The sequence below is a fragment of the Palaemon carinicauda genome, unplaced genomic scaffold (genome assembly GCF_036898095.1).
Source record: "Palaemon carinicauda isolate YSFRI2023 unplaced genomic scaffold, ASM3689809v2 scaffold47, whole genome shotgun sequence".
Classification (NCBI taxonomy): Eukaryota; Metazoa; Arthropoda; class Malacostraca; order Decapoda; family Palaemonidae; genus Palaemon; species Palaemon carinicauda.
Window position 1 is genome coordinate 30,177 of NW_027171728.1, and position 24,485 is coordinate 54,661.

The following is a 24,485-nucleotide window of genomic DNA, read 5'->3' on the forward strand; positions in this document are numbered from 1 at the left end:
TCAGGTGTATGAGGAGAGAGGAGAATCTGTAAAGAATATGCCAGACTATTCTGCGTATGTGTAGGGAAAGGGAAAATGAACCGTAACCAGAGATAAAGATCCAATGTAGTACTGTCTGGCCAGTCAATGGACCCCATAACTCTCTATCGGTAGTATCTAAACAGGTTGCTGGTGCCCTAGCCGACCTACTACCTATAAGCATAATTAACCTACTATGACCCTCTCCTCTATACAACCTTCTATTGAGACAGAAAACTATGATATTAGGATAGGAGTACATGCTGATGATGACGAGGAGACTTATATCTAAGGAATTTTATGGCAGTATCTGTTTTGTATATACTATACTATGCAGTATAACATTTTTACTTTACTTTGATGGCTGCTTTTCCGGTCCCATACAGCAGGGGAACTCCGCTCTCTGCAGGACCTCCACTGTCATTTTACCTTGTTTGTTCACAGTATTTAACGTTTCATATCGCGTATTGTTCATTTACTGTTAAATCGTCACTGACAAAGGACTCATGAAACAAGAAAGTCTTCAGTTTCCTCTCAAATCTTAATGTCTTCAATCATTCGATGTTTCGTGGGAGCTTATTATATAGTCTCGGGAATGCATATTTAAAGGCTTTGGAGCCTAAAGTAGACATAAATCTAGTGTTTATTTTTATTGCAGATAAAATCATTACCATTATTTTTTCTAGGGAGAATGACAGACGAAATCAACGAAATCATCCGTGTCCTTCAGCTTACCACTTACGACGAGGAAGAATGGGATGCTGACAATTTGACCGTCATGAAAAAGTCTGTCAATGCAATTGAAGGCAAAGCGCAGGCGGCGCACGATTGGCTACAAGTAAGTATTTCACGGACGATTGTCTGTAATGCTTCCGAACAGTAAGTACTATACCACTGTATTGTTACAAGCATCATTTGCTTTTGAGGTAGGAGAGTAAACTCTTCTAATCAGTGGCATACTTTTGCATTCCATTGGTATAGTTTTACTGTTTCCTTTTTAGTAACACTATACTGTACAATATTTATATATATATAAGCTTATCTTGAGACTAGAATTTCTGGAATTTAGGCTGTGTTGAATGTTGAACTAATTGATTGTTTACTTCTGAACACTTGTTAAGTTTTATACATCATGCACTGTGTTTTTCCGATTGTTAGAAGTTGTTTCTAAACATGCAGCATCTAAGCTTTTCACCAGACAGATTCATTTTGGTCTTTTAAAATGCATTTTAAACCACAACCTATTTGTGAGTGATGCTAGTAGATGGGGCTTATATTAAGATAGACAGATTAGGTTATTTGCAAATCTTTTATTTTCTGACAATAATTTTTAATGACTGCTGTATTAGGGAGAAATAATTTGACTAATCTATTTTCACTTTGTGAGTACAGTGGAAGTTCCAGGTCAGTGCAGCAGTTTGCTTTGCTTGCATTTCATCAATCATTGATTGATGTCTGTTCTAGTTTCTAAAAAAAAATATACGAGAGAAATTATTGTGACTGTTACCTTCAACTTGAAAGGTTGTTAGTGGATGTGGAGTTTGTTTTTAAACAATTTTTTTTTTTGTAATAGTGTTAATTTTGCGTAACTTAAGACACGTGTATGTATTAATATGATTTATTTTAAATGTGCCTGCTTCTTATTGTTCATCTATTGTTATTTGTGTATAAGTGCTGTTTGGTATTGTTTCTATTTTGTTCTTGTTAAATCACCCATGAGAAGTTTTAAAATATTTTACTGTAGTGAATTGTTGCCGTCAGGTGATGTGCCGTCAAGCTTGTTTAACATATTTTTGTAGTTTGTCACGAACATTTCTTTTTTATACTTGTAATCGTATGACACGTGTCGAATCTTTCAGGATCCAACGGCTCTGCGTGGTGGCATTGGCGAAAAATCGCTGCGTCAGATCTTGGCCCAGGCCGGGAAGGTTGCTGAGCGGTCTCTTCCACCCGATCGTGATGTCATTAGGAAGCTCTCTGGTGACATTGCCTCCATGACCGACGCTCTGTGTGAATTGCGACAGGATGGCAAAGGAGCCACTCCACAGGTTTGTTCTTGAAATAGTCACTGTTGCTATGTTACTTGCCTCTGCCAAAATTGAAGTTTTTCAAAGGGGATGTATTCACCCCTGCCTGTCTAATCTTTTTGTTAGCTTATTTATTTGTTTGTGAGCAACTTTACACAAAAAGTACAATACCATTTTTGACCAAACTTGGTAGTCATGTAGGGTTTGACCCAAGGATGAATCTGTATCATTTTGGATAAAGTATATCAAAGTACATGTATGCAGCAGTACTGTACTTTCAGAATAATTGAAATGTTAAGTAAATGGAAAATATTTTGTTAGTTTATTTTTTGTTTGGGAACATTACGCAAAAACTTCTGAACCAGTTTTAACAAAACTTGGTGGACATGAAGGTTATGACCCAAGGACAAATCCATCAGATTTTGAAGAAAATACATCAAAGTACATAATGGATTTTAGAGCAAAATAAGATTGCTTGGCATGGTAAAGGCATGCCCTCTACTGAGTGCCCCTCAAGTTTAATCTCTGCCATTTCTTATATGGCTTTTTAACCCTTTTACCCACAGGCTATTTGGAACTTTCCAGCCCTTAACCCCCAGGGGTTATTTTTTTTTTCAAGCACATTTTGCAGTATATTTTTTTAAAATTGCTCTAACAGCCGTAATTTTCATCATAAAGAGGTCAGGTTGGTCTCATTCTCTTGGAAAATGCCTGAAGTTTCTCAAAAAATTATCAAAATTATGAAAAAAAAATTTAAATAGCAGTTTTTTTCAAGGACGTACCGGTACGTCCATGGGGGTAAAGGGATGAGTTTTGTGAAACGTACCAGTACGTCCTTTGGGGTTTAAAGGGTTAAATGTTACACTATTACATGTGACCTAATAGCTGTACCTTTTTTATATACGTAGATACTTCCCTTCCTTTCAGTTGAGATATGTGTTGGACCCCTTTAGTGTTTTTATCATTGTTCATCTTTTAGGGTTTCAAGTGATGTCATTTTATTTTTTCTTGCGCTCTACATATACTATCATATACTATTTACATCTTTGTCTTGGAACTGAGTATCTTCTTGCTTAATGTATGATGATAGTTTTACTTGAAGAACTTACGATAGTGTTTTATCGGAGCCTAAGATATGACAATGGTTAATTTACGCCGCCAGTGTACGGAAACTATGTAGATCTCTGTTCTGGAGAATGTTTCACCTTCTGTGTTGTTTATGAAGTTCTCGTTGTTAGCATTTGTGGTTGAACATTTATTTAGTAAGATATAGTACTGTCTCCATCAATGTGGCTAATCACAGAATATCGTTTGCCATGTATTTCTTCTGAAAGTATAGGAGTTAAGTATCTTGGTAATTTGCTTGACCATTCATTCTTGCTACATTCTTTTAATGCTCTTTGATGTTTGTATTGAGTTAAAAAAAGTAAGTGGAGGTTACTGTTAGTTCCTTTGTTGTATTAAAGGATGCATTTTGATTTCTGTACTAGATTTTGAGTTTTGGAATAACGCAAATGCCAAGCTCTGTCGGAAAATTACGTCGAAGGTTGTTGCCATGATGACCAGGTGTGTTATTGTATCTATGGGTTCTGGGCATTGCTGTCCATTTTCGGATGGGCGGTCGGGATTTGTGTGTTTGCTCCCGCAAGTCGTTAATTTGGGCTCAGCCTCGTAAACACTTTAATTCCTGAGACCATGGATTAGGGACTTTTGCTCCAGTGAAATTAAATCACTGCTTGTTTGGTAAGCTTAGCCTAATTCAATCTACTGTACTGTAAATGGTACTCATGATATAAGTGATATTCAGTATGATGAAATCTTATGTTAGAACCAAAATTTGAAGAGTTGCACGACGTGCTAGTAAATCATATAACGGAAATCTATTTTTGAATGAGATAGCCATGTCGTCCTGATGGAAGGTTCCTAAAAGTAGCTTCCATCAGGACGACATGGCTTGAGCCCAAAAATAGTAATAAACAGAATAGTGATGCAAGTACGGTACACTATATGCTATTGCTTACTGTGCTCTGTAAGAGACTGAAGCCTGTGATATTTGTGGGTACATGATCAATATCTATTGGTAACTATGTAATGGAAAATATAATTTGCTACAGTAATCAGAACCATTCTGACTAGCTTGGATTCAGCGTATTGTGTTCTGGTTAATTCTCATTCCTGCTGGTTATTGATATTACTATTCGATTCATATTTAGGTATGATGGATAAAAATTTTTATAGTACCAGTATTAGTAGTAATAGTTAACTACCAGCAACAATGGTACTAATAGCAATGATAGTAATGTTTTGAGTAAAATACTGTCAATATCATCACGGATTTGAGCTAGGAAGAAATGACACTCTTTGGTAAGATTGTAAGCCTATGGTAGGAGGCCTGGGGATGAAAATAACCTTATAGAGACCAACCTTAACTATACCTTTGAAATGTATTGCAATTTTCAACCTTTATTTTGAGTGGGCAAGCGTATCTTATATGCTATAGAATACAATATACAGTATACGCAGTATTATACAGTGTTTCAATACGCTAACTCAGATTCATTTTTTCAGTGATTGTGAATGAATTATGGGATTTTCCAAATCATTTACAGTATAGCATTTGAAATCTTAGTTTCTTAACCCTTTTACCCCCAGGCTATTCGGAACTTTCCAACCCTTAACCCCCAGGGGTTATTTTTTTTCAAGCACATTTTGCAGTATATTTTTTTTTTAATTGCTCTAACAGCCTTAATTTTTGTTATAGAGAGGTCAGGTTGGTCTCATTCTCTTGGAAAATGCCTGAAGTTTCTCAAAAAATTATCAAAAGTATACAAAAAAAAATGTAAAAAGCAGTTTTTTGCAAGGACGTAGCGGTACGTCCATGGGGGTAAAGGGATGAGTTTTGTGAAATGTACCAGTACGTCCTTTGGGGGTAAAAGGGTTATTTGTTTTGTAAGAATTTTGTTCTTTCCTTAGCTCATATTTGGTTTATCTTTTAACAAATACAAGGAGTTGTGTGTTCCAAAGAAATTATGTTATAAGAGTTTTCATGCTTTTAAGTAATTGTTCATCTGATTAAAACCAGAGAACTTCGTCATTCTAACCTTAGATTAAGAGTTTGCTCTATTTCTTTATAGAAAATGTTGCCAATTTTAATTTAAAAAAACATTTATTTTTCAATTCTTAGTTTTGACTTAATCATAATTTTTTTTGCAGGGTCAAAGCTTAGCTCGAAGTATCGGCGAAAAACTGAATGAACTGAGTGGAGCGATCTCAAGGGCTGTGAACAATGTCGAAAGAAGTGGGGTGCAACAACCTGCCCATACAGTTGCTGGACGATTGGAACAAGCACAGCGATGGTTGAATAACCCCTCTTTGGATGACAAGGGATTAGGTCAGCAGGCTATTGGCCTTATCGTCGAAGAAGGAAAGAAGGTGAGTTGAGGAAATTTTGTACGAGAGATAACTGGGGATTAAGAAACATAAAAGGGCGCTCCCTTTATGCATCCCTTTCCTTCACTTGTGTTAGACGACATGTTTAATTTTCTTCACACTTTTCAATAAGTCAGTTACTTTCATATGTAGTGGCATCAAGAAATCAGTCTATTAAAATCTTATAAATTCCTAATTTTTATGAAAAAATAGAATTTTCCGTAAGAGAAGAAATGAGATTGAAATTAATTTTACAGGTTGCTGCTGGACTGACAGGTCCAGCTAAGTCCGGAATTCTTGCCCTTTGTGACGAGGTTGACGGTTTGTCGCAACAGCTGTCGGATATGTGTCGACATGGTCAGGGGGATACTCCTCAGGCCCAGGATGCTGCAAGGTGACTTAATTTAACCATTGTCTGCTATCGTTTCATGCATAAATTTGAGGTAACCTCTGGTTTGGATATTTGCCTACAGATTTTTAATAACACCTTATGTCTGTATATGTATGTCCAGTCCTACCCTGATATATACTGTGGACAGGTAGCTGAGATACCCGTGGGTACCATGAATGGAAAGAGTTCTGCTGAGATACCCGTGGGTACCGTAAACGGAGAGACTACTTGCTGCCCATAGCAGAATTCAAAACTAGAAAATCTTCCATTGCCAACTCACTGCTATTTTGAAGTCTACTATAAAGCCATAAGTTAACCATGCCCCATAGAAAACTTTGCTATATGTTACGGTCCAGAACTGTAATGTATATTACTGTAATCTGAGAAGTACTATCACTACAGTGCACTGTAGATATAGTCCTTCACGCAATTGGGCCACAAACGTTTCCAGCAGGCATTTACTGTCTGTGGCTCTGTGACTTCATTTCTTAAATAAGGACTAGTCTACCCACAGAAATACAATCAGCAATAGTGAAACTTTCAGTACTTAATGATTTCCAGGTTTGGTTCATCATCCATGTCTTTTGAAGTTTTCCAACGGCTGGGTTTTTATTGAGAGGAAAGAACACCAAGTGTTCATTACCCAGAAGGGTGGTGGATATTCAAGAGCATTGCCAAGGGTTAACAGGACGCTGCACTCTCACTGTAGCTTCTTCCGATACCGCTCAACCTTCTACCTATACACACACATAGAATTTAAATACCTATCTCATCTTGGAACTGAACCTTAGTCTCTTCAAATGAAGGGCAATGTCGCTATCCTGTCATGTCTGAAAGAAGTTGGAACCTATAGGAAGTGCAAACTGCATTTCAGGATTTCCCTGATGTGACCATCGTCTCTTACTAGCAAGTTTTATGTTACTTCCCAATCCAGCAGGTGACCCAATGTCGTTGGTCTGTTGTTGACTAACTTTTATTGATACTGATGCAGAGAGATAACCAAGGCATTAATGATCTTGAGTACTTTGGCATTCTTTTTCATATTCTACTCTATCCTCATACACCTGACAACACTAAGATTACCAAACAATTCTTCTTCACCCAAGTGGTTACTGCACTGTAATTGTTCAGTGGCCACTATATTCTTGATAAGAGTAGAAGAGACTCTTTAGCCATGGTAAGCAGCTCTTCTAGGAGAAGGACACTCCAAAATCAAACCATTGTTCTCTATTCTTGAATAGTGCCATAGCTTCTGTACCATGGTCTTCCACTGTCTTGGGTTAGAGTTCTCTTGCTTGAGGGTACACTTAGGCACACTATTCTATCTTATTTCTCTTCCTCTTGTTTTGTTAAAGTTTTTATAGTTTACATAGGAGGTATTTATTTTAATGTTACTGTTCTTGATTTTATTTTTCCTTGTTTGCTTTCCTGACTGGGCTATTTTCCCTGTTGGAGCCCCTGGGCTTATAGCATCCTGCTTTTCCAACTAGGGTTGTAGCTTAGCAATTGATGATAATAATAATTATGCTAACAAGGATAAATCCATATATTATGGTAGGATTCCTCGTTCTTAACAGATTTCCATTCTTCTGCTTGTGGGGCTGGAGACCATCATTGTGTTGTGATATCCGTCTGGAAACGTTCCTGCGTAGTATTCTGCTGGACAGAAACAGAAGTTTGAGACCCGCTCAAGCTCTATAGTCTCTTGTCGTGTTTGCAACCTCGCCATCCTTGTAAGCTAAGGATCGGAGGCTTGGACGAGCAATATAAATCTACCTGCTGAGTCATCAGCAGCTATTGCCCTACTCACCATGGTCCTAGTTTGATGGAGTGGGGGCTTGGGTGCAGATCATATGTATATATGATCAGTCTATAGGGCACTGTTCTGTCCCTTGCTTCTGCCATTCATGAGCGACCTTTAAACCCTTACACAGTGATGTGACTTTACAGATCGTTGCCATCGAGACCAGGGTTGCTTTGTGTTTTCTTGTCCTATTTTATGCTCTAGAAAGTCCAGTGTATTTCTTTTTCATACTAATCTATAGTTAGACAAAAAGAGGATTATAGTAAGAAAGAACAACTATAGATAAGGAAATGAAGAATAAATGTGTAATGGGAAGAAAAAGCGGACTATAAAAGGTTGTTCATCTAGTTACCATAATTACTAACCAAACTAGTAATCAAACTAGATTCAGGAGCAACTGGAAATTAGAACTAATAAGGTTTATCACGAGCCACTGTGAGAGATTCGTATAAGAGATAGTGATCGATACACTTGTGTACTGAAAGTCCTCAATTTACAAACTTTGGTTTCAAGAAGCTGTTTGTAAATCAAATTTTTCTTTAGTTGAATTTTGTTAACTTTTGGCCTAGGGTAGGACTAACCTGAGTCCCATGCCTATGATTTCCAGCAGCAAACGTCAACAACTAGTCGGGTTTCATATGAAATAGATATCACGTTATTACAAATGTTATTTTGCTTTCTTTATTAAATGATACAATATTGTTTTATTAAAGTATTTCTTTGTCTTATCTCGGTTATTTTCAGTTGGATTTGTTTTTGTATCTCAGAATGTTTGCACGTTGAAGAGCTTCTGTCTTAACCCTTTTACCCCCAGGCTAATTCAAACTTTCCAACCCTCAACCCCCAGGCTAATTCGAACTTTCCAACCCTCAACCCCCAGGCTAATTCGAACTTTCTAACCCTCAACCCCCAGGCTAATTCGAACTTTCCAACCCTCAACCCCCAGGCTAATTCGAACTTTCCAACCTTAATTTTCGTCATAGAGAGGTCAGATTGGTCTCATTCTCTTGGAAAATGCCTGAAGTTTCTAAAAAAATTATCAAAAATATGCAAAAAAAAAATTGTAAATAGCAGTTTTTTGCAAGGACGTACTGGTACGTCCATGGGGGTAAAGGGGTGAGTTTTGTGAAACGTACCAGTACGTCCTTTGGGGGTAAAAGGGTTAAATTCTGGTTGGATATTTAACATATAAAGCTTCAGAAATTATTTTGTAACTTGGAGTAGATCTCATACATTTGTGAGATGAATTAAGTTAATTTTGTAACGTTACTTCTTTGAAATACTGTCAAGTTATGGTTATTAAATAATGTTTTACTTTTCAGAGCACTATCTGCAAAATTACAAGAGCTTAAGAGCAAGATCCAAACAGCAGTTGTAGATCGAGTCGTAGAAGATTTCGTTGACATTACAACTCCGCTGAAGCAGTTTACCGATTCTGTATTAGCACCTGAAGGTATGGTTGGCACGAGGCTCATTATTTGTAATACTATTTCTTTATTCTCTATAAAGATCTATTCACTAACACAGTAGTACTTTGAAAAGTATATAATCAGAATTTCTACATTGAAAATTGAAAGTCTTATTTCTTTACCAGAATTTGTAGAATCAATGGGTATTAACAGATCAGTTGCAGGTTACGGAAGATAGACAAGGTATTCTAGGTGTCTTTAGTGGAGAAGAAAGAAGAAAAAGAGCAGGAATATTACATTGATAGCATTTTTGATATTTTATAATTAGGTATTTGAAAAATTTGAAAATAAGCAAAGGCGGAAAAAATAACTAAGGTACGCTAACATGTACCCAGAACCAGGTTTTTGAACACTTTCCATCCCGCAACGTACTGTCATAATATCTATCAGCTTTCTGTAATGAAAAAAGGTATATTTTACATAATATCTATCAGCTTTTTGCTATGAAAGAAAAGAGTACAGTATTTAAAGCTTTAATTGTAGTAGGTCTAAAACTACTCCATCTACTGATCTGGCAATGGACGCATTTGAATGATGAGCATAATTGGATTTTCCTCACCAGCAATACTGTATCTTTGGATTACGTTTGCATAGGTAAAGCTTACAATTTTAGTTTTGTGATTCATAAAAGTGTGAAGTATTGTGGAAAAAAGTGTAATATCAGGGGTCATGTGTACTCGCCAATAACTATTTTCTCTGATTCCGTTTACAAACAAATATTCGAGGATGTTCAACAGTTGTAATTCTTGCAAAGGGTAGGGGTTTATAGGTGCAGTATTAATAATGATAAAAATTATAATGGAATAGATAATAATGAAAGTAATAATAACTAATAATGATGATTATTTTTATACTGTAGTTCAACTGGACTACCGAGTCATATTTTTTAGATTCATAAGACTACACTAAAAATTTGCTGTGAAATGAACGAGAATATTGGAGGAAGACAAAGTTAAAGATTTTGAAGAGCTAATAGGGAAGAGACTGAGGAAGGAGGGAAGAAAAATGATAGGTAGGAATTTTAAAGAGCTAATAAGGGAGAGCCTGAGGAGGGACAGAAGAAAAATGAAAGGTAGGAAGCAATGCATTAACTAGCTGAAGGAACATTGCAAAGAATTATTATCCTTTCATACATTGCACTCTGGGGGGCCAATTTGTAGGCATACCATTTGGCAGCACTGGCAGTTAAATATTGGTTTTAAGAAGTTTCCTTGAATACTGGAGTTCTTGTCATTTTTTCTTTAAACACTTTCCATTTCATAGCTATAATATGCAGTCTATTATACGATCTTGTTTTCCCTTCAGATACCCCTGGTCGAGAACAAGTATTCGATAACCGTGCGGCTAACCTGGCTCAATTTAGTAACAGGGCGGCAAAAACCGCACTGATGGTTGCAGCAGGAAGCTCGGGTGGTAACAAGAAGTTAACAGAAGCCCTATTATCATCATCTGGTCAGGTAAGTTTTTTTTATTGCGTATTGAATGAAGATTTTTCGGTCAAGTTTGTCCCCTCACAACAAAGACATAATCTTTTTATATTATATGTTTAGGTAAAGCTAATTCGCATTGGACTAATATACGTTTTGTTTATAAAGTTTTGGATAGCTAGGTTGGTAGCGTCGCGGGCTTCTGTTTCAGAGGTCCCGAGTTCGCGTCCCCGCCAGGACGTGGATACTGTAAGACCTTCTACCGGGGGTTACTCCCCAGGGTGGCACTTGGGGGGGGGGTGTTAGTGATAGTCGCTGCTGGCTTATGGTCGCCCAAGTAGAATAATGTTGATCGCCTGAGTGGAGACCTAAAACCCGCAACTTTAACTTTAACTTTTGTATAGAGTTATAGAATGTTAGCTCAAAGCACCACATATTCTCTGTGATATGTTGTATAGCTTGTACTATAGTACTGTGTTATATTCTCACTTACATGTTACCACATACTATTGGTACTAAGTCTTGGATTCTTCTCTCTTTGTTATCTGTTAACACTGATGTAAAGAGGATCTCTTAAGTAGAGAACTTTCATCGTCAGTGATTTCAGTATATTCAAAAGGTTTTTCAGTGGCTGTTTCCTCATAATTTATTTCCATATTTAGTAATCGATTCGATTTGAAGAGAGTAAAATGTAGATCTTCTCATTAACTATTATAAAGGTTTTACTATTTTGAGAAACATTAAACTAACTTTTCTATGGAGAGCGTAAATATCTTTATTTCTTTTAGTGATCTACACAAAATTTCCAGTATAGTATAGGCCTACATGAATGGCATCTACTCTCCTCTCTCATTCAGCAAGGGAATGCTGATATGAGTTGCAGAATGAGGCAGATAGTGAAAGTAAACTCATTTAAAAGTGAAAAAATTCCAAACAGTATTTTTGTAACTATATAAGAAAATGAGTGAAATTACAATAAAAAAACTAAAGCCATTTTATTTTATGTGCTATAAAAATGAGGATTATTAAATTAGAGTCCAGGGGATAAAATCCCTATAGGAATAGTGAAAGTAAAAAGGTTGTGGCTTCTCTTTACAGTTAACTTTCCTCTTAATGCGCTGTAATTTCTTATAATAAGTCACTTCTGCAGTTATTGGAATATGGTTTGAAATATGAAGTGAAAGTTAAAATTCTTGTCGTCGTCGTCTTCTTTGTCTGCATTTTTTCCCACTATTATATGGGGTCGATGTTTCTGGCCAGCGTTCTCCATCTACCTCTGTCCCACACTTCACCGGTTAATCCCTTTGATCGAAGGTCATCTTTGATACAGTCCAACCACCTTCACTTTGCTTTGGTGAAAGTAAAAGTATCAATAGTAAATGACTTTGGCCCTGTTTATATAAGCAGTGTGAAACTCCCCTAGAGTCTAGCATTTTGCTGTTAGATATAATAAAGAAACAACTATAGCTCATGAAAGGGAAGATAATAATTTCTATTGTAGTTGCTTAACCCTTTTACCCCCAAAGGACGTACTGGTACGTGTCACAAAACCCATCCCTTTACCCCCATGGACGTACCGGTACGTCCTTGCAAAAAAAGAATATAAAATTTTTTTTTTCATATTTTTGATAATTTTTTGAAAAAATTCAGGCATTTTCCAAGAGAATGAGACCAACCTGACCTCTCTATGACAAAAATTAAGGCTTTTAGAGCAATTTTAAAAAATATACTGCAAAATGTGCTGGGAAATAAATAACCCCTTGGGGGTTAAGGGTTGGAAATTTCCAAAGAGCCTGGGGGTAAAAGGGTTAATATAGCCACAAATAATCATAGAGAAACCAGCTCAAACTTTATTAACACTTAAAACTCAAACCTTAGTGTAAGCTGATTATGAGAATCCACCTATTGAGTAAAACATACAGTATCATACTGTGAACAATAACTAAAATGAAAAAAGTTACTGACAATAAGAGGGAAGATATTCGTCTCGTTTATACAATGATTTATCAACGGTTATTTTAGTCTTGATGTCCTAAACCCCATCAGGATACTGTATATCGTATAGTACAGTGGTGATGTGTTTGCCTAGCATTCACGTAGCGGCAGATCGATCCCATCCCAGGATGGTGAGTTTAAGCTGTTCAGTGGTGGTGGATTGGGCTTGCCCGGCTGACATTCTGGCGAGAATTTATTCTGATGAAACTGAAACCAGACGCCTTTTTATAACTGTGCTGTAATAAACTCCATCACCACTTTTGTAAAGTATGCTTCCTCACGCTCACTCAACATATATCTGGCAACAAGGAAATTATTATTATTATTATTATTATTATTATTATTATTATTATTATTATTAATTAATTAATTGCTAAGCTACAACCTTAGTTGGAAAAGCAGAATGCTATAAGCCCAGGGGCTTCAACAAGGAAAATAGCCCAGTAAGGAAAGGAAACAAGGAAAAATAAAACATTTTATGAACAGTAACATTAAAATAAATATTTCTTATATAAACAGTAAAAACTTTAACAGAACAAGAGGAAGAAAAATAAGACATAATAGAGTGCCCGAGTATACCTTCAAGCAAGAGAACTCTAATCCAAGACAGTGGAAGACCATGGTACAGAGGCTATGGCACTACCCAAGACTAGAGAACAATGGTTTGATTTTGGAGTGTCCTTCTCCTAGAAGAGCTGCTTACCATAGCTAAAGAGTCCTTCTACCCTTACCAAGAGGAAAGCGGCCACTGAACAATTACATTGCAGTAACCCCTTGGGTGAAGAAGAAATGTTTGGTAATCTCAGTGTTGTCAGGTGTAAGAGAACAGAGGAGTATATGTAAAGAATAGGCCAGACTATTCGGTGTGTATGTGTAGGCAAGGGGAAAATTAACCGTAACAGGAGAGAAGGATACAATGTATTACTGTCTGGCCAGTCAAAGGACCCCGTAACACTCTAGCGGTAGTATCACAACGGGTGGCTGGTGTCCTGGCCAACCTACTACCTTTAGATATAGAAATAAGGTCAAGAGGGAAGCCTTTTAAATACAGTATCATTTTGGACTGAAAGTGAGAAATACATCTTGACTCATTGGATCAAATTTATGGTCTCACTCTTTGGTGGAAAAGTGGTCAAGCGATGGAAATGCGTACTGTATGAATACACTGTAAGTAACACTAATTATCATGTCTAGTTTAATACTTTGTAAATTAGTGTTATATCTGAATTACTTTAAAAATAATCACAACTTTATTGTTATCTGATATCAATACTATGAAGCTATCATTTTAGTTCAGTGCGTGACTGCAGGAAATCACTTATAAAGTCTTGTTAGTGCAGTATCACAAAAATCCTATGATACCATTGAGGCATTTTGTAACAGATTCTCCTGAACTAAGAAATATGTAGCAACTGAACATCATATCAGTGGGAAAGACACAAATATGAGGACAGACAAAAGATACAAGAGGCCACTCTCATGTTGACTGAGTGGACTGATGCTGGATCTTGACAAGATCAGGTTGACACCTGGTGTTGCAATCTCTACGGGAGTAACTTGTGGTTTGCCACAAGGGGAGGAATTGTTATATTATTTTAAGGTTAAGAAGATATTGCTTCAAAAGTAATAGCACTATGAATCTCCAGTAGATATTGTGATAATTTTGCAGTAAAAATTATGTTGTGCATCATAGCTATGGTGCCTTTACTTAGCCGAGTCCTTCTTATGTGTCGACACCAGATCAGATGACGTTGTGTTTGTAAATGTTACGGTATATTATGTCTAGCAGTTCTTTGTATAATATTTAAAACTCAAAGGTGTATGGTCTCAATTGTTATTTGCTATTAAATAAATAACAATTTTGAATATTGAGATGCAGAATGTCTTCTTGCACCATAGGAAACCAAGATTTTCCAACTTTCTTGTATCCTTATGGGACCCTGGACATCTATGGTATTGGTCATAAAAGAATACTTATCTGAAAATTAGGTTTGAAATATATATACAGTATTTTCTTGTTAACTATAATGTGACATTTTTTTTTTCCTCTCTCGGTATAAGAGAAAAACAGAAAACACTGACAAAATTATATGTACAAGTTATTTAGTTATGTTATCTTATTTCTTGCTTTATTATATGTGTATCTCTAGTTTAAAGATTTAAGAAAATCACCTGTGCGTGCGCACATTGCCCAGAGCTTTCGCTCTAGACTTAGAATCTTGGTCGTAGCCTCCCAGAAATCACTTTATTTTCGTTTGTAAGTAAGTGATAAGCATTTAGAGTTCCCCTACAATTTGCAATTTGTTTCTCCCACTAGGTGGAAAGCTTAACTCCGCAACTGGTGGCTGCTGGGCGCATCCGCATGACCTACCCATCCAACAAAGCCGCAGATGAGCATTTTGAAAATCTTCGTCGCCAGTATGCCGAGAGTATACAGAAGGTCAGGGATTTAGCCGACGAAGCGACAGACTCTGCAGCTTTTATCAATGCATCGGGTTAGTGAGATTGTGCGGTACAGTACATCATTCATATTATTAAAAGAAGACCCCTTAGCATGGTTAAAGAGCCATTAAGCTCCTGGAGTTCTCTTGCTTGAGGGTACACTCGGGCATGCTATTCTATTTTATTTCTCCTCCCCTGGTTTCTTTGGAAGTTTTTATAGTTTACTTATGAAAGATCTAAATTAATGTTACTGTTCTTAAAATGTTTTTTTTCAATATTAAACTTACCCGATAATCATGTAGCTGTCAACTCCGTTGCCCGACAGAATTCTATGGAGGGATACGCCAGCTATCACAATACTAGAAGGGGGTGTACTTACCAGCGCCACCTGTGGCCAGGTACTCAATCATTTGTTGTTGACACCTCCTCAATTATTCCTCTGTCGTGCTTCCGGCTAGACGTTCTGGGATACGCTTATGGTCTTCGAGTTTATTCATGGATATTTGGTGAAGTATTCTCTTAGATTAACGGCTGTCGCTTTACTGGAATCCTTTTTATATTAGCTAGATAGCTTTTATATAATACTGATTAACGGTTAATGAAATTTTGCTTGTTTTTGGATCACCCTTTGGCTAACTCTTTGAAACAAGATGTCTGACGTTTCGCAAGCCCCCTCCCATAGACGATGTAGGTCTTGCAATAGGCGTATTCCGAAGGCCTCGGTAGATCCTCACACCGCTTGTTCTGACTGTAGGGACAGGCCCTGTCTATTAGAAAATCGATGTGAGGAGTGCACCGGACTTTCGGAATTGGAATTTGTCCGTCTTTTAAAATATTCATCTAAGTTAGAGAGAGGTAGAGTTAGGAGAAGTTCTTCTCACTCTTCTATGTTTTCCTCACCTCATGATCCCCTACCTTTTCCTACCCCTGTAGTGGCTACCCCCGAACCTACTGTGTGCCCTCCGCCTGATATGTCAATTGTTTTGCGTGCTATTCAGGCTTTAGGAGATAAAGTAGAATCAGTGGTAAGTGACCATAAGTCTCTGATGGCCGAGGTTAAAGAACTGAAGGTCAAGAGTGCAGTGGGTGGAAATAGTGCCAGTGCTGTGACGAGTGCTAGTGTCGGTGCAGTGCCAAGTGCTAGTGGTGCCAGTGTGGTGCGTGAGGATTTTTCTGTGCGAGCCAGTCGTCCTCCCAGTCCGGGACCTCTTGCAAGCTCCCATGCCCAGGGGAGAAGCAATGTCGAAGGGCTTAAGGGTTCGACAGGCCTTGTTAGGCGCACAGAATTATCCTCGGTGGTTGCGGGCGTGTCTTCCTTAGACCGTCACTCCCACCTGCAGACGATTGAGCCCGTCTTCTCGTCCGCTGATCAACTAGCAGGGAAGAAACGTTGGTCTCAGGTCTCGAGACCGCTTAAACGTAGAGTTCAGTCCGCGAGTGCTCAGCCAGGTTGCAGTCATTGGCTCAGCTCTGACTCGCCTCAGTCATCGGTCGACTGTACTCCGCCCAAGAGGAGTAAGGTTCTGCCTAAACAGAGCCCGACTGTGACTTTACCTCAGTCTGTTATCGTTTCTGCCGACCCCAAGTGGACCCTGCTTCAGTCCATGCAAGCTCAGCTTTCGGACTTGATGCGTGAGTGTCGGGCTGAGAGTGTTGCACCTCCTCCTCCGCCTACACTCCCTCCACCTGTTCTCGCTCCGCCTGTGCTCGCCCAGCCTGCACCTGCTCCGCCTGGTCGCAGCACCATCTGCCAGGCGTACGATGTTGAGCCACTTTCGGAGTTCGCTGTTCCCAGTGTTGTTCAGCCTCAGCCTTCTTTAAGGCAACCCTTGCTTTGGGATCAGGAGAGTTATTCCACTCTTCCTCCGCCTCCCCTTGCTGCTCCACCAGTGGTGCAACTCTCGGTTGGGGTACAACAACCTCTCCCCTCCGTGAGTCTGTCTGCTCAACCATCGCTGCAGCGAGCTCAACCCTCCTCTAGGCAAGCTCCTCTACACCCTGGACTTGCGCCTCAGGAGCCTCAGCTTGCGAGAACTTTACCTTGTTCTGCGCAGCCTCAACCTCTTCATGCTCCACTCATCTCACAGGAACAGGAACGGACTACTCCGCCTCCGTCCTCCGCTCAGCTTGTGCAATCCTTGGGTTCAACTCTTGCTAGGAGTCAACCTCCTTCACCCATGCGCCTGCCTTCTGCTTCGTCTGTTGTTCAGCCTTTGCAGTCTGAGCCTCAGGTTTTCCCTCAGGAAGAGGAAACCTCTGTTATTGTTCCTACCCGTTCTGACTTTGCGGTTCAGCATTCTGGTCCGATCGCTTCGCTACCCTCTGCTGATGAAGTGTCGGATGATGAGGAGGCACACCTTGATCCCTCATCAGATGTGGAAGAGTCTAAGCTTTCTCCATTGTCGATTGATTTTCGAAAGGTCTTGGCTCTACTCAGGGAGATTTACCCAGACCACTTCGTCTCTGCTATTCCCCGCTCTCCTCCATCTGAGTTTTCGCTGGGCGTACAACAAGCTAAGTCCAACTATACTAAGCTTGTCCTAGCTAGATCCTCCAAGAGGGCTTTAAGGATCTTAGGGGAGTGGCTTCAGTCTAAACAACACCTTGGCAAGACTTCCTTCATGTTCCCTCCAACGAAGCTCGCTTCGAAAGGTTGCGTTTGGTATGCCACAGGGGAAGCACCAGGCTTGGGAGTACCTGCCTCTGCCCAGGCTGACTTCTCAAGTCTGGTGGACTCGCCTCGGAGGACTGCGATGAGACGCTCGAAGGTTTGTTGGACCTTCTCAGACCTGGATCATCTTCTGAAAGGGTTGTTCAGAGCTTTTGAAATGTTCAACTTTCTCGACTGGTGCCTGGGAGCCCTCAGCAAGAAAACCTCTCCTGCGGACAAAGATTCTGCCATGCTAATTATGTCCTGCATGGATAAGGCCATCAGAGATGGATCGGGTGAGCTAGCGTCGTTATTTGTATCAGGGGTGTTGAAGAAAAGGGAACAACTGTGTACCTTCCTCTCCGCCAGCATTACACCGTGCCAACGGTCACAACTCCTTTTTGCTCCACTCTCAAAGTTCCTCTTTCCCGAGGAGCTAGTTAAGGACTTGTCGGCTGCCCTGATACAGAAGGACACGCATGATCTTGTAGCCTCATCGGCTCGTAAGTCTAAGGTTACCACCTCTGTCCCCAAGACTTATCGCTCCCCAGTGGCTGATACCCCGGCTACGAGGTTCATACCGCCCTTTCGTGGTAGAGCCCCCAGCCGAGGAAGCTCCCGTCCAGACTCTCACAGGAGCAAGTCTAGGAAAGGACCCAGGACATCTAAGGGAAAGAACTGACTCTCAGATTCTCCAGACAACAGTAGGAGCCAGACTCAAGATCTTCTGGCGAGCCTGGGAGAAGAGAGGTGCAGACGCACAGTCTGTCAGTTGGCTGAGGTACGGTTACAGGATTCCATTCTGCCTCAAACCGCCTCTGACCACATCGCCCATCAACCTCTCTCCCAACTACAAAGAAGAGGACAAGAGGCTAGCATTGCATCAGGAGGTGTCGCTACTTGTGCAGAAGAAGGCAGTGGTTATAGTCCGGGACCATCAATCCCCGGGCTTCTACAACCGTCTCTTTCTTGTGGCCAAGAAGACAGGAGGTTGGAGACCGGTGCTGGACGTCAGCTCTCTCAACGAGTATGTCACCAAGCAGACGTTCACAATGGAGACGACCAAGTCGGTCTTAGCAGCGGTCAGACAGGAGGACTGGATGGTCTCGTTGGACTTGAAAGATGCATACTTTCACGTTCCCATTCATCCAGACTCCCAACCTTTCCTGAGATTCGTTTTCGGAAAGGTTGTCTATCAGTTCCAAGCCCTGTGTTTTGGCCTAAGCACAGCTCCTATGGTCTTTACTCATCTGATGAGGAATGTAGCGAAATTCCTTCACTTATCGAACATCAGAGCCTCCCTCTACCTAGACGACTGGCTGTTGAGAGCCTCCACGAGTCGTCGTTGTCTGGAGAACCTCTCTTGGACTTTAGATCTAATCAGAGACCTAGGTCTATTAGTCAATATAGAGAAATCTCAACTCATTCCCTCCCAATCCATTGTGTACCTGGGAATGGAGATTCAGAGTCGGGATTTTCGGGCTTTTCCATCGGCCCCCAGGATAAACCAAGCCCTAGAGTGCATCATGAGCATGCTGAAGAGGAGCAATTGCTCAGTGAGACAGTGGATGAGTCTCACAGGGTCCCTCTCATCACTGGCCCTGTTTGTCGAGCTAGGGAGACTCCACCTCCGCCCTCTTCAATTCCATCTTGCGGCTCATTGGGACAAGGGCTCGACTCTAGAAGCAGTCTCTATCCCTATCAACCAAGAGATGAAGACCACTCTCCTGTGGTGGAAGCACAATCTCCTTCTCAAGGAGGGTCTATCATTGGCCATCCAGACCCCCCATCTTCATCTCTTCTCGGATGCATCGGACTCGGGCTGGGGTGCGACCTTGGACGGACGGGAATGCTCAGGAGTATGGAACAAGGAACAAGGATTACTCCACATCAACTGCAAGGAACTGTTAGCAGTTCATCTTGCCCTGTTGAACTTCAAGTCCCTCCTGCTAGGCAAAGTGGTGGAGGTGAATTCAGACAACACCACAGCCTTGGCTTACATCTCCAAGCAAGGAGGGACCCATTCGAGGAGCCTTTACGAGATCGCAAGGGACCTCCTCATTTGGTCAAGAGGTCTAAACCTCACACTGGTCACGAGGTTCATCCAGGGCGATATGAATGTTTCAGCGGATCGCCTCAGCAGAAGGAATCAGGTCATTCCCACGGAATGGACCCTCCACAAGAGTGTGTGCAACAGACTTTGGACCTTGTGGGGTCAACCTACCATAGATCTGTTTGCCACCTCCATCACCAAGAGACTTCCGCTTTATTGTTCCCCTGTTCCAGACCCTGCAGCGGTTCATGTGGATGCTTTTCTTCTGAACTGGTCCCATCTCGACCTGTACGCATTCCCTCCGTTCAAGATAATAAACAAAGTTCTGCAGAAATTCGTCTCGCACGAAGGGACACGGCTGACGCTGGTTGCTCCCCTTTGGCCTGCAAGAGAATGGTACACAGAGGTACTTCAATGGCTAGTCGACTTCCCCAGGACTCTACCTCTAAGAGTGGACCTTCTACGTCAACCACACGTAGACAGGTTGCACCCAAACCTCCACGCTCTTCGACTGACTGCCTTCAGACTGTCGAAAGATTCGCTAGAGCTAGAGGCTTTTCGAAGGAGGCAGCCAGTGCGATTGCCAGAGCTAGAAGAATTTCCACTCGTAGAGTCTACCAGTCTAAGTGGGAGGTCTTCCGAAGCTGGTGTAGAGCCAATTCAATATCCTCTACCAATACCTCTGTGATCCAAATAGCTGACTTCCTTCTTCATTTTAGGAATGAGAGATCCCTTTCAACACCTACGATTAAAGGATATAGGAGCATGTTGGCCTCAGTTCTCCGCCACAGGGGTTTGGACCTGTCTTCCAACAAGGACCTTCAAGACATTCTCAAGTCTTTTGAGACGTCTAAAGAACGTCGTCTTTCCACTCCAGGCTGGAATCTAGACGTAGTCTTAAGGTTCCTTATGACATCTAGGTTCGAACCTCTCCAGTCAGCTTCCTTCAAGGATCTTACCCTCAAGACTGCTTTTCTCGTTTGCCTTGCAACAGCTAAGAGAGTCAGTGAGGTTCATGCCTTCAGCAAGAACATTGGTTTCACAACCGAATCTGCAACATGTTCTTTTCAGCTTGGATTCCTAGCAAAGAACGAGCTTCCTTCACGTCCTTGGCCTAGATCGTTCGAAATACCTAGCCTCTCCAACATGGTAGGTAACGAACTAGAGAGAGTTCTTTGCCCTGTCAGAGCTCTCAAATATTATCTGAAGAGGTCTAAACCTATTCGAGGACAGTCAGAAGCCTTATGGTGTGCCATCAAGAAACCCTCGAGACCCATGTCCAAGAATGGGCTTTCGTACTATATAAGGCTTCTGATCAGAGAAGCACATTCTCACTTAAAGGAGGAAGACCTTGCATTGCTGAAGGTAAGGACCCACGAAGTAAGAGCTGTAGCTACTTCGTTGGCCTTTAATAAAAACCGTTCTCTGCAGAGCATAATGGATGCAACCTATTGGAGGAGCAAGTCAGTGTTTGCATCATTTTATCTGAAAGATGTCCAGTCTCTTTACGAGAACTGCTACACCCTGGGACCATTCGTAGCAGCGAGTGCAGTAGTAGGTGAGGGCTCAGCCACTACATTCCCTTAATCCCATAACCTTTTTAACCTTTCTCTTGAATACTTTTATTGTTGTTTTTATGGTTGTTACGGTAGGCTAAGAAGCCTTCCGCATCCTTGGATTTGGCGGGTGGTCTATTCATTCTTGAGAAGCGCCTGGGTTAAAGGTTTGGTAGAGGTCCTTTAGTAGGGTTGCAACCCCTTGTACTTTGGCACCTTTGGGTTGATTCAGCCTCCAAGAGGAACGCTGCGCTCAGTAAGGAAGACGAACTTTAAATAAAAGGCAGAGTAACGGTTCTATTCGACTTCCTTACCAGGTACTTATTATTTCATTGTTATTTGAGATAACTGTTATATGAAATATGGGATACTTAGCTATCCTTTAATCATGTACACTGGTTTTCACCCACCTCCCTGGGTGTGAATCAGCTACATGATTATCGGGTAAGTTTAATATTGAAAAATGTTATTTTTATTAATAAAATAAATTTTTGAATATACTTACCCGATAATCATGATTTAATCGACCCTCCCTTTCCTCCCCAGAGAGAACCAGTGGACCGAGGAATAATTGAGGAGGTGTCAACAACAAATGATTGAGTACCTGGCCACAGGTGGCGCTGGTAAGTACACCCCCTTCTAGTATTGTGATAGCTGGCGTATCCCTCCATAGAATTCTGTCGGGCAACGGAGTTGACAGCTACATGATTATCGGGTAAGTATATTCAAAAATTTATTTTATTAATAAAAATAACATATTTTGTTTATTACCTCTCATAGTTTATTTATTTACTTTTTCCTTTCCTCACTGGGCTATTTTTCCCTGTTGGAGCCCTTGGGCTTATAGCATCTTGCTTCTCCAATTGGGTTATAGCTTAGCTTATAATAATAGTAATAGATAATAATGATTTCTTTTCCAGTTCAAGTCCAGGTCCAGGTTCCTTCATCCCTTCCTTTATTTTACTTTCCTATGGCCTTTCTTTCTCTCCTTTTGCTATTAATATTAACCATTAAGTTACTGAATGGCTATTACATGAATATGATCCTTAATAGCTCTAAAAACTTGAGGCGGGTTAGATCTATAAGCCTCGTCTTCAAAATTTTACGTACAAGACAAGTATGTTCTTAGATTTGATGGCCAAAGTTTTAAGATATGCCCCGTAATTTCATTCTGGAGATCAGATCGTACAGAAATCTACATTTGAATGAATCTCATAGAGGATTGGTGTGTTTTATGATATAATCTTTAGATAGTCATAAAGGTCCTTAGCATTATCCCAGTGACTTTAGATGTATTGATTTTTGTCAGTCACTTTTCATCTGCTCTGTTTGGTATCTTAATACTTGATTGCCTCACGTTTTAAGCATTACTTGACTCTAATTCGCATCTCTTATTTAAGAAATATTCTTTCTGGTAAGTTTCATGACTGTCAATGTGATTCTTGCTGATCAATAGAAGTTGTTTTACATCTGATTAGATTCAGTTTACAAAATTCATTATGAAATTTAAAAGATGCCATTCAGAAATTAGAATTCAAATTTATTATTAAAAACTTTTTGTGACAGGATTTTGGGATCTAAGTGTTTATGCCTATTGGCCTGGTTAAAGTATTTAAAAATGCTGATGATAAAAATACCGATTACCTATGCTATCGCCCTTCCGCATACTCGTGGCAACTCTCCAGACTATACTTTTTTCCTTTACTCTAAAAAGAAATGACGTAATACCGTACTTAAAACTTGATTATTACCTCAAAATTCAGATTTATTTTCTTTTTTGTCATTTACAGCATAAATCTGTACCTGAATACTATTATCTTTGTCTTTTTCAAGACAATGTCCTCTATTTCTGTTCTGTAATTATGATGGTTCTGAGTACTCTTTAACTGTGGAAGTGGGTTTAGGAGACTCCTACATTCATCTAATGGGTTTTGTGACTTTTCCATCAAGGTGGGGCCCTTTATTCTCTCTTATATTACATAGAATTTTATTGAGAAAGGGGAATTTGTAGCAATTGGTTTGCTTTTGTATTTTCCAAGCACTAATATCAATCTGCAATGGTGGATGAAAACCCACAAATACCTAAAATTATTACTTTTAGGAATTTCCAAGCCTTTCTACAAATAATCAAATTCCTGAATGTTGAAACTATGTAGTTTAAGGAGCTATGATAATAATCATATTCATAATAATGATAATTTGTTTGTAGAAATGAAATTTAGTTTATCTATTATTCCTATGTTCTTTTTGAAATTGTACTGTATTAGTAAAACCTTAATAACTTCTACACAATTTATTTCCAGAAAATTTGATAAAGAGACACACAGCCCACTGTGAAGCATCCATATCAAACCATGAGCCTCAAGCAATGGTTGATAACACAAGTGCAATAGCCAGACTTGCAAACAGAGTGCTGATGGTGGCCAAGCAAGAGGCCGATAACTCTGAGGATCCCATGTTTGTAGCCAAGGTTAACTCCGCATCTGAGCAGCTGCAGGCAGGTATGGAAGTATTCTACGTGTTGAATTGTGTGAATAAGTAAAAGATCGATGCTTTTTTTGGGCTTAGGCCATGTCGTGCTGATGGAAGTTCCTTCATTAGTAGCTTCCATCAGGACGACATGGCTCTTTCACCCAATAATAGATTTTTCGCTTCGCTCAAAATCCGTTTTTTGGGCTTAGGCCATGTCGTGCTGATGGAAGCTACTAATGAAGGAACTTCCATCAGGACGACATGGCTCTTTCACCCAAAAATAGATTTTTCGCTTCGCTCAAAATCCGTTTTTAATGTAAGGTAGGATAACCAGTAATTGATAATTGTTCCTGATCGAAATACAAACCTTACATTCTTCACGTGGGAATAATGATGTCGGCGTATGTGCTGAATCTATCTTCTACGTAAAGAATTTTATGTTTGTATAGTTACGAAAAGTACAAATTACAGGTACTTCCAAATTTGTTGTACGTTCTGAAACGAGTATAAACCGCCATTCCTTAGTAGGAGATGAATTCAGCGCGTGCTCTGATATCATTTCTCGTACGTAAAGAACTTCAGGTTTGCATAGTTAGGACAAATACAAAATTCTTCCAAATTTGTCATTTCAATACTTTTCAAGATAAATGATTAATTATTTTAATAACTATTGAGATAACGGTTTAAAGATTATTATAGTAGACATTTGTATTCTAGTTTTGAGTGGAAATGTGTATACAGGGTACTTGGCA

At 39.9% G+C, this 24,485-nt stretch overlaps 1 protein-coding gene across 5 annotated transcripts in view; it reads left to right on the top strand.

Moving 5' to 3' along the window:
* Window positions 1-24,485, top strand: part of Vinc (vinculin) — a 112,228-nt gene that overhangs the window by 23,901 nt on the left and 63,842 nt on the right. For all 5 annotated transcript variants that reach the window (XM_068369282.1, XM_068369283.1, XM_068369284.1 and 2 more), the window contains exons 4-11: window positions 705-856; window positions 1,878-2,066; window positions 5,259-5,477; window positions 5,732-5,868; window positions 8,992-9,122; window positions 10,444-10,595; window positions 14,878-15,055; window positions 23,565-23,762. In XM_068369282.1, the coding sequence (XP_068225383.1) occupies window positions 705-856; window positions 1,878-2,066; window positions 5,259-5,477; window positions 5,732-5,868; window positions 8,992-9,122; window positions 10,444-10,595; window positions 14,878-15,055; window positions 23,565-23,762 (1,356 nt within the window). The remainder of the gene's footprint in view (window positions 1-704; window positions 857-1,877; window positions 2,067-5,258; window positions 5,478-5,731; window positions 5,869-8,991; window positions 9,123-10,443; window positions 10,596-14,877; window positions 15,056-23,564; window positions 23,763-24,485) is intronic.